The sequence below is a fragment of the Haliotis rubra genome, unplaced genomic scaffold (genome assembly GCF_003918875.1).
Source record: "Haliotis rubra isolate DU_JTF1 unplaced genomic scaffold, ASM391887v1 Scf590, whole genome shotgun sequence".
Classification (NCBI taxonomy): Eukaryota; Metazoa; Mollusca; class Gastropoda; order Lepetellida; family Haliotidae; genus Haliotis; species Haliotis rubra.
This window is the reverse complement of record NW_025767291.1, coordinates 672,126-686,295: the sequence shown is the minus strand read 5'-3', so window position 1 is coordinate 686,295 and position 14,170 is coordinate 672,126. Positions and strand designations below refer to the sequence as shown.

At 40.6% G+C, this 14,170-nt stretch overlaps 1 protein-coding gene across 1 annotated transcript; it reads right to left on the bottom strand.

Annotated features, from left to right (window-relative positions):
* Positions 1 to 6,131: 6,131 nt before the first annotated feature.
* Positions 6,132 to 13,841, bottom strand: LOC124255053. The gene is made up of 5 exons (XM_046688892.1): positions 13,739 to 13,841; positions 11,597 to 11,667; positions 9,996 to 10,289; positions 7,593 to 7,844; positions 6,132 to 6,606 (listed from the first exon to the last, which is right to left on the bottom strand). Exons 2-5 carry the CDS (start codon positions 11,649 to 11,651, stop codon positions 6,356 to 6,358), a joined length of 852 nt encoding a protein of 283 aa, XP_046544848.1. The 5' UTR covers positions 11,652 to 11,667; positions 13,739 to 13,841; the 3' UTR covers positions 6,132 to 6,355.
* Positions 13,842 to 14,170: the final 329 nt, after the last annotated feature.

Genomic DNA, 14,170 nt, shown 5'->3' with positions numbered 1-14,170 from the left:
ATATATATATTATTCTATATGTATCGTAGTGATGGGTTATACAGTATATACATGTAATTATACATTTATATATTATTCTATATGTATCGTAGTGATGGGTTATACAGTACATACCTGTAATTATACATTTATATATTATTCTATATGTATCGTAGTGATGGGTTATACAGTACATACCTGTAATTATACATGTATATATTATTCTATATGTATCGTAGTGATGGGTTATACAGTACATACCTGTAATTATACATTTATATATTATTCTATATGTATCGTAGTGATGGGTTATACAGTACATACATGTAATTATACATATATATATATTATTCTATATGTATCGTAGTGATGGGTTATACAGTATATATACATGTAATTATACATTTATATATTATTCTATATGTATCGTAGTGATGGGTTATACAGTACATACCTGTAATTATACATTTATATATTATTCTATATGTATCGTAGTGATGGGTTATACAGTACATACCTGTAATTATACATGTATATATTATTCTATTTGTATTGTAGTGATGGGTTATACAGTACATACATGTAATTATACATATCTATCTATATTATTCTATATGTATCGTAGTGATGGGTTATACAGTATATACATGTAATTATACATTTATATATTATTCTATATGTATCGTAGTGATGGGTTATACAGTACATACCTGTAATTATACATTTATATATTATTCTATATGTATCGTAGTGATGGGTTATACAGTACATACCTGTAATTATACTTTTATATATTATTCTATATTTATCGTAGTGATGGGTTATACAGTATATACATGCACCTGTATCACTATCCTTTTTTTCCTATAAGTTACCTTCGTTTATTATGGAATTATACCTTGTTTTTAGTCTCGATATGGCTGAAAGATTGCCAATGTGACTTAAAATATTTACTCCTTCACTCACTCACTGATATCACTATATACATCATTGCACATGTGTCCTTATATTCCGTTTTCATCTTCACAATGATTCCTATGTAGTGTGTGGTAAAATGTAGATATTACGCTTAAATTAAATTTCAAATTGTTACAAATTAAAACATTAGCACTTTGAACGATACAAATCGAAATAATTCTGACATCAATATATGGGGAAGTGGCAAACTGAAGGTAACTATTGACAGCGTAGGTAGATAGGTAGGTACGTTTGTTGTTTAACACCGAACCAAACTATATTCCAGCCATATGGCGGCGTCTGGAAATAATGGAGTCAGGACAAGACAATCCAGTGATCAACAGCATGAGCGTCGATCTACGCAGTTAGGATACGAGGACAAGTGTCAACTAAGTCAGCGAGTCTGACCACCCGATCCCGTTAGTCACCCCTTGCCAAGCATGGGTTACTGAAGACCAATTCTAACCCGTATGTTCACGGATCCTCAACTTCTTCCCACAACAAGGACAACAAGGACAACAAGGGCAGTGCACTCCATTTTCAAGTATCTCAGCAACCAAGTCAGCGAGCCTGACCACCCGATCCCATTTGTCGCCTCTTACGACAAGCATGGGTCACTCAATTTAAACCAGGGTCTTCACGGGTCAAACTCCACGGACTGTCCGCAGAATTTCATGTTTCACTAAATTTATTCGATACAGATGTTGTTTTAGAGGCACAGCATCACCTACATCTATGTCATGCCTAACAACATCAGTTGGGCCAGGCTCATCACGGATCTTAAACTTCCTACCACAACGTGGACGACAAGGGCAGCGCACTCCATTTTCAAATATCTTTCATCAGCCACTCACGGGATCTTCACGGATCCAGTCTGCTAAAAGAGACGTTAATAGGTATTGTACCTCCTGAAGCTGGCCGCACTGCCCCTGTTTGACCTATACACAAGAGACTAGCGGGGCGTGATGCTGTGCAACCTTATGCACACTATGAACCATGCTCAGCGAACCGGTTGTTCAGCAAACACGACAACATGCAACAGGTTGTTGTATGAATTTATTGATTTGGACCCAGATGTGGATGTTATGCAGACACAAGTGACTAACACTACTGTTTCCCTATATGTACGCCCCTGGATGTTATTAGCCCGAAGGCTGATTCTCGTGAGGCCGAAGGATGAGTGAGTGAGTTTAGTTTTACGCCGCTTTTAGCAATATTTCAGCATTCTGCCATGACATCAGTAAATACCTGATTGTGGTTGGTTAATAAAAGTCATTCAGAGGTGTATAATCATCACGTTATATACCTCTGATTTGTCTCTCTGAAATTATAATATCTCTGTTTGTTTTTATTTAAAACCCCACGCTACGCGTCTGGTTTTAAATCAAATTTAGAGCTAATCTAATTTCGTTATATACCTCTGAGTTTCCAACAAAGTATTTGTATCTTCTAAATATCACGGCGGGGGGACAGCAGAACTGGGCTTCACTCATTCTGCCCATGTGAGGAATTGAATCCGGGCCTTCGGCGTGACGAGCGAACGCTATAACAACTAAGCTACCCCACCGACCCCTTAGGCCAAAGACGTGTAGAGTCATTATTTCCCTCCAGATGTAATAGGTAACAAATTCCATTTTTTCCGGAACTATTTTCTTGCTCATCTTTTCTACCTCCGCCGCGGTACGGGAAATAACGCTTGTAGGTTTCTCAAAATATTTTGACAAACATAAATTGTTGTGATAATATTAGTTGAATTATCCAAGTGAGTTCGATTTCAACGTCAAAGGTAGCAAGCACTGGTGGTTTATCGAGAGACTGCCGGTCTGTACTTCGTATATCGCTGAATCCGGTGTTGAAAATCCTGCCAATCAGCCAGCAAACACTAGTGGTTAAAGAGTTCGCTCGTCACGCCGCGGATCCGGGTTCGATTCCCCACATGATTTATACTTGTGTGAAACCGATTTCTGGTTCCCCGCCGTGATATTGTTGAATATTGTTAAAAGTGGCGTAAAACTCACTTACCAACCAAACAAATAAACAAACACAAATAAACAAACACGGCTCCCGAGAATCTGTTCTCGACCTCAGTGACCCTACTCTTCCCTCTCATTACAAGCGAGTGACTAATTATGGATAAAATATTGCAGAATAATAAAATCCAGGTACGGAGTTTTTTGCATCTGACTGGCATGATTTAAGATATGAAGCATGCTTAATGTACTGAAGCATAGTTTTGTCCTGAACTAATATAGCTACGTATAACGTATGGAAGACTGAACGTGACATTGGAAGAGATGGTTAAAGCTTAAAGTAACATCACCCGCACTCCGCTTTTATACTTTACACGGTAACAAAAAACAAACATTTAGATAGTTTAGATGGACAGTAAATACATAGACATCTGCTACAAATGGGAAACGTTGCAGATTCTCCAAGTTGGGGTATATGAAATATATACTAGTAACTAAAACATACACACGCGCGGGCGCGCGCGCACGTACGCACGCACGCACACACACACACACACACACACATACATACATATAACCTCAACCAATGATTACATTTCCATCTTATTGCAAAGACATAATGTGTCGCTGTTTGTCGAACCAGATATATTGTTTTCAAACATGGTGGACATAGTGATTCTGGGACAGGCAGCACGTTGACACATGTCATCGTATCTCAGAGGCCTTGATCGATGCTCATGATGTAGATCACTGGATCACTAGTATTGTTGTTGTATAATTGTTTCGTTCATTATACCCACTGCTGGCGACGTGAGATTACTCTCCCCAGTGGACAGGGACATTATTACTTATAGTGCATGTATTGTTATTGTATAATTGTCTCGTTCATTATACCCACTGCTGGCGACGTGAGATTACTCTCCCCAGTGGACAGTGACATTATTACTTATAGTATTGTTGTTGTATATTTGTTTCGTTCATTATACCCACTGATGGCCACGTGAGGTTACTCTCCTCAGTGGACAGTGACAATATTACTTATAGTACATGTATTGTTGTTGTATAATTGTCTCGTTCATTATACCCACTGCTGGCGACGTGAGATTACTCTCCCCAGTGGACAGTGACATTATTACTTATAGTATTGTTGTTGTATATTTGTTTCGTTCATTATACCCACTGCTGGCGACGTAAGATTACTCTCCCCAGTGGACAGTGACATTATTGCTTATAGTATTGTTGTTGTATAATTGTCTCGTTCATTATACCCGCTGCTGGCAACGTAAGATTACTCTCCCCAGTGGACAGTGACATTATTAATTATAGTACATGTATTGTTGTTGTATAATTGTTTCGTTTATTATACCCACAGCTGGCGACGTGAGATTACTCTCCTCAGAGGACAGTGACATTATTAATTATAGTACATGTAATGTTGTTGTATAATTGTTTCGTTCATTATACCCACCTATGGCGACGTGAGATTACTCTTCTCAGTGGACAGTGACATTATTAATTATAGTACATGTATTGTTGTTGTATAATTGTCTCGTTCATTATACCCACTGCTGGCGACGTGAGATTACTCTCCCCAGTGGACAGTGACATTATTACTTATAGTATTGTTGTTGTATATTTGTTTCGTTCATTATACCCACTGATGGCCACGTGAGGTTACTCTCCTCAGTGGACAGTGACATTATTACTTATAGTACATGTATTGTTGTTGTATAATTGTCTCGTTCATTATACCCACTGCTGGCGACGTGAGATTACTCTCCCCAGTGGACAGTGACATTATTACTTATAGTATTGTTGTTGTATATTTGTTTCGTTCATTATACCCACTGCTGGCGACGTAAGATTACTCTCCCCAGTGGACAGTGACATTATTGCTTATAGTATTGTTGTTGTATAATTGTCTCGTTCATTATACCCGCTGCTGGCAACGTAAGATTACTCTCCCCAGTGGACAGTGACATTATTAATTATAGTACATGTATTGTTGTTGTATAATTGTTTCGTTCATTATACCCACAGCTGGCGACGTGAGATTACTCTCCTCAGAGAGGACAGTGACATTATTAATTATAGTACATGTAATGTTGTTGTATAATTGTTTCGTTCATTATACCCACCTATGGCGACGTGAGATTACTCTTCTCAGTGGACAGTGACATTATTAATTATAGTACATGTATTGTTGTTGTATAGTTGTCTCGTTCATTATACCCACTGCTGGCGACGTGAGATTACTCTCCTCAGAGGACAGTGACATTATTAATTATAGTACATGTATTGTTGTTGTATAATTGTTTCGTTCATTATACCCACCTATGGCGACGTGAGATTACTCTTCTCAGTGGACAGTGACATTATTAATTATAGTACATGTATTGTTGTTGTATAGTTGTCTCGTTCATTATACCCACTGCTGGCGACGTGAGATTACTCTCCTCAGAGGACAGTGACATTATTAATTATAGTACATGTATTGTTGTTGTATAATTGTTTCGTTCATTATACCCACCTATGGCGACGTGAGATTACTCTTCTCAGTGGACAGTGACATTATTAATTATAGTACATGTATTGTTGTTGTATAGTTGTCTCGTTCATTATACCCACTGCTGGCGACGTGAGATTACTCTCCTCAGAGGACAGTGACATTGTTATTTATAGTATTGTTGTTGTATAATTGTTTCGTTCATTATACCTACTGTTGACGAGACTCAGAGAGTAATCTCATCATACTTATAGTATATGTATTGTTGTTGTATAATTGGCTCATCCACTGTTGGCGACGTGAGATTACTGTCATTAGTGACAATAATGAGGTCGTCCGAGCACAATAGGACCCCAGGAGTAAAATGCGTCACCAGCTATTAATTCCCTGCAGATGTCAACTACAACGCATGTTCTTGTTTAACAGAGTTCCGTTTTCTGCCTAACGGGACGGTTTCTCTTACCAACGAGAGGGTAACTAAGGTGGCAAGTTCGGGACAACCATAAGGCCAAGGTAACTGCCAAGTTAATATCATTCGTAACTACTCGTGTCATTCCGGCAAGCCGGATGACGAATCGAGGCCCTCTCCTGGCCATGTTCATGACTGGGCTTTGCTAACGGGCACGGAGATGAAAATAGTCTAGGACTATTTCCAAGGAAAGATAACTCTGAATTTCAAAACATGGCTACTCCCAGAAATAAATGATACAACACGGAAGTCACTTTAAGTAAGATTATTATGTCGTTAACAAATACCAGCAACAAGATAATTGTAGAATCATGGAAATAATCATGAAAATCGGTAATCGCAAAGAAACTATTTGACCTCATTCACATTCACTAAGCAGGTACGAGTCTTTTTGTAGGTCACGGAAAGAAGCGAGTAGTTACGAATGAGTTAATATGTAGGAGAGCCTCACTCAAAATAACCAAGCAATGTAGTCTAAAGTGACACAAGATCCTTCTGACCTACCCCCACATATGAAGAATCAGCAGAAACTTGTGTTGGATGCTTCCTTGGCCTGAATAAACCTGGCCTTGTCTTATACAAGACAATGAAAGCGATCACTAGGACTAGGACTATGATACAAAGAATGACAGGAAGCACGATGCCTGCAGGATCCGTTTTGTAAGGCATAACTGTGGCAATGCCAGAAGAGGTTGTCTGCAGAGGATACATTGTGGATGTTGTGTCTGTGAAGATAATTAAGATGTTTGAAATAATGCAATACGTACATCATCTATCAAGTAAGCGTCAGAAGGGGTCCTACCTGGCACGACTTTGTTACAAGGACAAAACATATTACACTATGAAGATGTCCGAAAAGTTTTCAAAATAAGAAGCAATAAATTAACACCGACTCACGTGTTCACTATGAACAACATTGCATTAAAGAAGTTAACATTTAGGATTTAAACTAATCGCCTCAAAGTCGCTTTCTCTAAAGGCACGATAACGTGAATTTTCTTTTTTGTACAGGGACACATACATATGTGTGCCAAATATGTCAAGAAATCACCTTGGCACACCGTGCACCGGGAGCAGAATAACGTACATAGTTATAACTGGCATACCTCCACCGAGATTAAGGAAGAGTTCCTGCACAAAAGAGAAGATGTCAAATGAAACCAACGTCACCCTTTGGATAATATTACATGAAGATGTGAATAAAACAGAAAAAACAGCAACAAATGACATAGCACCACGTGAAGTAATTAATTTATGAAATTCATTTTTTCAAAATGCTATGCAGATGTTTCGGTGTGATAAAAATGACAAAAACTTGTCCACACCAGAAACAAATATCCCAAGAAAATAATTTGGTTGGTTGGTTTGTTGTTCAACGCCGCACTCAGCAATATTCAGACTATATCACAGCGGTCTGTAATTATTCGAGTCTGGTTCAGACAATCCAGTGATTAATAACATCGATCAACGCAATTGGAATACGATGAGATGAGTCGACTACGTCAGCGAGTCTAACCACCCGATCCTGTTGGTCATCTCTTATCACATGCATGGGTTACTGATGGCCAGTTCTAACCAGGATCTCCACGGTTCCCAGGAAAATTCATGCATTTAAGGAAAACGAAAAAAAGGAAAAGTGAAGCATAAAAAGATGTTCAAGATCTAAAGTCCATCCCATTTTCCACAAAAGAGAAATATTGTAACAACTCACAAAGAACTTTCTCACACTCCAAGCTTCTTTCAACATTACCGCATGTGAACGTCACGTCGGCGTGGTCTGCCCTGACTTGGGTCATATTTGTACAGTTATAGTGTCCGTCTGTAATGTCTTTGACGGTTCCGGCAAATAATTCACACAATGTCACAATACTAAACTGCAGACTCTCTGAGCAGTAGAACCCTGTCAGCGCCACAGATATTGTCTTGGTCTCTTCATCAGTGATCATGGTACATGACGGGGTTTCTGTAAATACACGTGAACAGCGGGACTATATCTTCAAAGTGAGTGAGTGAGTTATAAATCAAACACGCATCGGCAATATTTCAGTGAGTGAGTGAGTGAATGAGTTATAATTTAAAGTCACATCGGCAGTATTTCCGTTACATCGTGACTATGAAAGCTTTGTATTCATAAAAAAAATAACTTCAACGATCTATATGTCTGTCAACAAAGGATAGAAAACTAGAATATCACAGATTTACATATAAAGCTAGCACTTACCCAAAAAAATACTTCTATACACAGCACATAATAAAACCAGCCACAAATCGCCAGCAACTAAAGGTAGATCACCATACCAGGGACCATGGGGCCTTACAGTACTATATATATAGATCGCCAACAACTGAAGGTAGATCACCATACCAGGGACCATGGGGCCTTACAGTACTATATATATAGATCGCCAACAACTGAAGGTTGATCACCATACTAGGGACCATGGGGCCTTACAGTACTATATATATAGATCGCCAACAACTGAGGGTAGATCACCATACTAGGGACCATGGGGACTTACAGTACTATATATATAGATCGCCAACAACTGAAGGTAGATCACCATACTAGGGACCATGGGGACTTACAGTGCTATATATATAGATCGCCAACAACTGAGGGTAGATCACTATACTAGGGACCATGGGGCCTTACAGTACTATATATATAGATCGCCAACAACTGAAGGTTGATCACCATACTAGGGACCATGGGGCCTTACAGTACTATATATATAGATCGCCAACAACTGAGGGTAGATCACCATACTAGGGACCATGGGGACTTACAGTACTATATATATAGATCGCCAACAACTGAAGGTAGATCACCATACTAGGGACCATGGGGACTTACAGTGCTATATATATAGATCGCCAACAACTGAGGGTAGATCACCATACTAGGGACCATGGGGCCTTACAGTACTATATATATAGATCGCCAACAACTGAGGGTAGATCACCATACTAGGGACCATGGGGACTTACAGTACTATATATATAGATCTCCAACAACTGAGGGTAGATCACCATACTAGGGACCATGGGGACTTACAGTACTATATATATAGATCGCCAACAACTGAAGGTATATCACCATACTAGGGACCATGGGGACTTACAGTACTATATATATATATAGATCGCCAACAACTGAAGGTAGATCACAATACTAGGGACCATGGGGCCTTACAGTACTATATATATAGATCGCCAACAACTGAAGGTAGATCGCATATACTAGGGACCATGGGGCCTTACAGTACTATATATATAGATCGCCAACAACTGAAGGTAGATCACAATACTAGGGACCATGGGGCCTTACAGTACTATATATATAGATCGCCAACAACTGAAGGTAGATCACCATACCAGGGACCATGGGGACTTACAGTACTGCTACCTGCATGGGCCCAAGCTGGATTTACTCAATCCCCTCAGATGCTAACAACTGAAGGTAGATCACCATATTAGGGACCATGGGGACTTACAGTACTTGCTACCTGCATGGGCCCAAGCTGGATTTACTCAATCCCCTCAGATGCTAACAACTGAAGGTAGATCACCATATTAGGGACCATGGGGACTTACAGTACTTGCTACCTGCATGGGCCCAAGTTGGATTTACACAATCCCCTCAGATGCTAACAACTGAAGGTAGATCACCATACCAGGGACCATGGGGACTTACAGTACTTGCTACCTGCATGGGCCCGAGCTGGATTTACACAATCCCCTCAGATGCTAACAACTGGAGGCAATTTTAGCCATAAATTAAAATGACACGTGTCATGCTATTAAAGACAAAATATTTTAATGGTAGCTCCAAATTTACTTCAGTGATTCGGGACTTCCGTATCCTCTCAGTAGGACACATATTTTACAATACTTTGATAACAATAAACAAATAATAAGGGAATATAATAAACAACAGCACATAGTAAAAATGGGCTATAGATTACCAGAACTGAAGGTAGATTACCACGCTAGGGTCCAAAGGGACTTACAGTGTTTCTGCAAACTGCATGGACCCCAGCTGGATTTACAACATGCCTTCAGCCGCTGGCGATTGTGACTTGTTAAAAGAATTAGGCGTCAGGCGTGTACTTACTGTAGACGACCATGTGACAAATCAACATGGGCGACGGTGGGATTGTACATCGCCATTCTCCAGCATCAGATATTCTCACACTAGGGATGGTCAGAACGCTACAGGTGTCATTGACAACTGCTGCTGTGTAGTGGCCGAGGGGTTGACATGATGAGGCTTTTAACTCACAGATAGCAGCAACTTCCCTGTTTGGCGTAGAGTAGCCATGCTTGTCTGTTGTGTCAGGTGCAACACAAGTGATGGCGGCTTCAGAACCTACTTCAATCCGATCTGGGCAGGTGAGATCGGACGTACCTGTAGAAGTATACTCAAATAACAATGTTTGTTGTTTAACGCCACTCAGAAGTGTTCTAGCTATATACCGGCGTCGGGAACTAATGGAGTCTGGACCAGACAATCCGGTGTTCAACAGTGAGATGAGTTGAAATTGGGTTTAACGTCGTGCTTGAGAATATTTCGCTCATATGACGACGTGCATGTGTGTATGTGTATGTGCGGCTGGTTGTACTAGCCCAGACTGAAGCTGGTTTTATAGTGTTAGCCCACTGAGATGCCATGCCGCAGTGAAGCATGAATACCCCACTCAGACACATTATACTGACTCCGAGCCGACCAGTCCTTGTTGTACCCATTAATGCCGAGCGCCAGGCAGGGACCAACAAGTACCACATTTTAACGTCTTTTGGTATGACGCGGTCGGGGATCGAACCCGCGACCTTCCTCTCTCCGGGAGGACGCTCTAACCACTACACCACGGAGGCGGTCCCAGTGATCAACAGTATGATCGTCGATCTTCGCAATTGGGATACGATCACATGTGTCAACCAAGTCGGCGAGCGACCCCGTTAGTGCTGTCCCCGTTGACGTTCTAAACATGTTCTGAGAGACACAAATACAGGAACACGAGAAAATTCAAGCGTTCCTTTAATATTTTCCAGTTTTCATCACCAGCTTTGAATAGGGCTGTGGGAGGAAATATGAGAATAACTAAAGGAACAGTTCCAATAAGTTGTGTTTCCTTATTTGTTTCCCTCAGTATATTACAATATTACTTATTAATTTCATTTGGGTTTTGTCTTGTGTGTGTAAAATTGAAACGACAGTCTTGCACATACCAACAGCTCAACTTTCCAATATTACCCATATTATGGGATGTCTTAGCATTCTAGTACTAGAACTGTTATTGTGATGAAATATATCAAAAGCGTTCGCAATTGTAATGTTTTTTGCCCCCTATATTTGGAGACTGTGTTTTTTTATGAACCAACCATCAGTGAGTGAGTGAGTTCAGTTTTACGCCGCTTTTAGCAATATTCATGCAATATTACGGCAGGTGACAACAGAAATAGCCTTCACAACTTGTACCCATGTGGGGAATCGAACCCGGGTCTTCGGCGCTAGGAGCGAACACTATCCTCTAGGCTACCCCGACGCTTCTATGAATGGGCAGATAGTGACCGGGTGTTCTGTGTCCAACCATGACCCATCTGTAGAAGTTGAGTACATCTAAATATAACATTGCCTCATGTTATGGTTTGGTATTGTGGAGACCTACACTGAAAGTTCTGACAGATTCAAGACATGGAGATATGGAGACTTACCGTGTGCCAAATGTATGTTCATGATCAGGTAAAGTACAATCACAGTCAGGTGCATATTCAGTCCAGGATAACTGAAATGAAAGACAGTTTGGACATTATGTCAAGCAAAACTGATGCTTGTTTCGAGGCACAGTGTATCGTTCTTTTATTTACTAATAATATAAGGCCCGTAAGTAGCTTATGGGACTTCGCGAGACCTGACGTTGTTTAGTACTTCAGGTGAAAAACAACGTTTCATACCTTCTCAGTTGCATCCCGACATAGCAGCTTAATGTGGCAGCAAAGCACGAAGTAATGCAGGTCTTTGACGGGTACCACTATTGATGGTCAGGTTGAACCAGGATTCAAAACCAGAATCCATCAGGTTGGTCCCGTCACTTTGCGAGACCTTAGTACTTCCGGGTTCAAACACCATTTCATCCCTTTTCGAATGGTCTCATGGTTGTCAACTGACAATAAGGAATCGATCATCCTTGCAGGAATGTCACATTTCCGATCTAACCATCCCGAAATCAGCTAATTATTACAACTCTCAAAAGCTGTGACAGCCACGCATGGTTGTACACTGAGTAAAGTCATTTTTGCGGTCAAATTTGGAATTTGGAACTGCTTCTTGAATATACGCTTGTCACCGGAAAACTGATACCGGGCGTAAGCTGAATCCCGCCTCGCATGTCGGAAGTTGACGCACCCCAAGGGAGCCGGGAAGCAGCTTAATACCGGAAGTCGCGCCTCGCGAGATTTACAGGCCCTGTAGAAAGACATTCTTCACATACTTTAGGGACGTGTCGGCATAAGTTAACTCACTCACTGACTTCGGGAGTTTTCACAGCAAAACAAATGGCGATCTGAGGAGAATAAATTGTCTGGTAAACTTTCTCCTCTATTACACGTCTGAGTAGCTGATGCGGGAGGAGAGCCTGACACGCATCTATTGTTTAACCAGTGCTAACCTCAACAACTGACCAGTATCCATGTTTGGACTTCGGAGAGATCGTATCAGTACACAATGCTGGGGTAACAAACTGTGGTTGCTTTCAATGTCTCGGAATATAAGAGTGAGTGAGTGAGTGCAGCCATACAGCGAGGAGAACAAGGTGAATTATTTTAAAAGTCAATCTACAAAGTAAAACAGAATGTTCAATATCACAGTGTAAGTATGAAACAAGCCAATTTGTATTAACAATAGTACTTTCTCAGACTCTTATTTAGTATGAATCAAGAGTAGTATAGACTACTAGCGCTCAAAGTTAGACCACTTTCCTTGGGAATCTGAGAGACAGAAATATCAACGTGCCTCCACCTCTGCCAGTTTAGATTCCTGTTCTCAATAGGACAAACATGCAGCTCGACAACGGGAACAGGAGTAGCCTCCCTTCTCTCCAACACCACTGCACAGAGCCTGAGGCATCTATAAATCTTGCAAATCTTGTATTCTGTTCATTGATGCAAAACTTGTAATATTGGGTCCTCGTTTAGACAATAATGTTCCCCACCTAAGAATTGATGGATTGAAACATATTTTATTCAATTAACAAACGGATTGGGCACAAGTTATCCAACTTAAATAAGCCCTCTCCAGCCTAAGAATTCTAATCTGGACAGGAAAAACAGGCAAATTCATTTATCGTACATTTCAACGATTATTACAGAGGTTCTGCATGGCAATCCTGACCGTAAAAGGCGTGAACAGCGGCGGATTTTAACTCCGGGTGTATGTCTGTAAAAGCAGCTGTGTTATTTCTCGAATACCAATCCCACAGATGACTGCTGCCTACCAACTCAAATGTGTATTTGTGCTGGGAGCGGCGGGGTAGCCGAGTGGTTAAAGCGTTCATTCGTCACTCCGATGACCCGTGTTGATTCCTCTCATGGGTACAATGTGTGCAGCCCATTTCTGGTATCCCCCGCCGTGATGTTGCTGGAGTATTGCTAAAAGTGACGTAGAAACTAAACACAGTGTATGTGTGTCAGCTGAGTGTTCACCTGCACACACGGCGAGCTGTATTGATTTGTTATAAAACTGGGATGTACGCCTGTGGTGTGTATACATCTGTGTGTATATATGCTGCATGGTGGATTAAACTGCTTCGAACGGTTCCACAGTCCACACAGATAAGTTAGCAGGGCATTATTACTTACCGATATGAAGGAATGTCACACTACCTAGCTACGTCAGCACGGGAAAACAGGAACGTTGAGGTGTCAGCCAGCGATCATGGGTCTGCATAGTTTGCTTATGTCAGTATGACAATACATGTGATGAAACCACCTGTTGCTGCTGACTATCGATTACATGCGTACATTTTATGATATGACCAAAAATTATTGAGAATTTTAGGAATATGTTTAATTGGATTTCTAGTATAAACAACCTTGACCAGCTATCAACACAACTCCGTTAATCCTTTTTCATTAGTTTGTGAAGAGTTATCCCCCTTTGTTTACTTGCCAGCAGACGACGTTTTCAGTGATCCTCAGTATGGATGATTTAGAGAACAGGAAGTTGATTTTAGAGTATTATAACAAGGACATTAGATCAGCTAAAGTGATTTCAAGTAGAACAGGCATCCC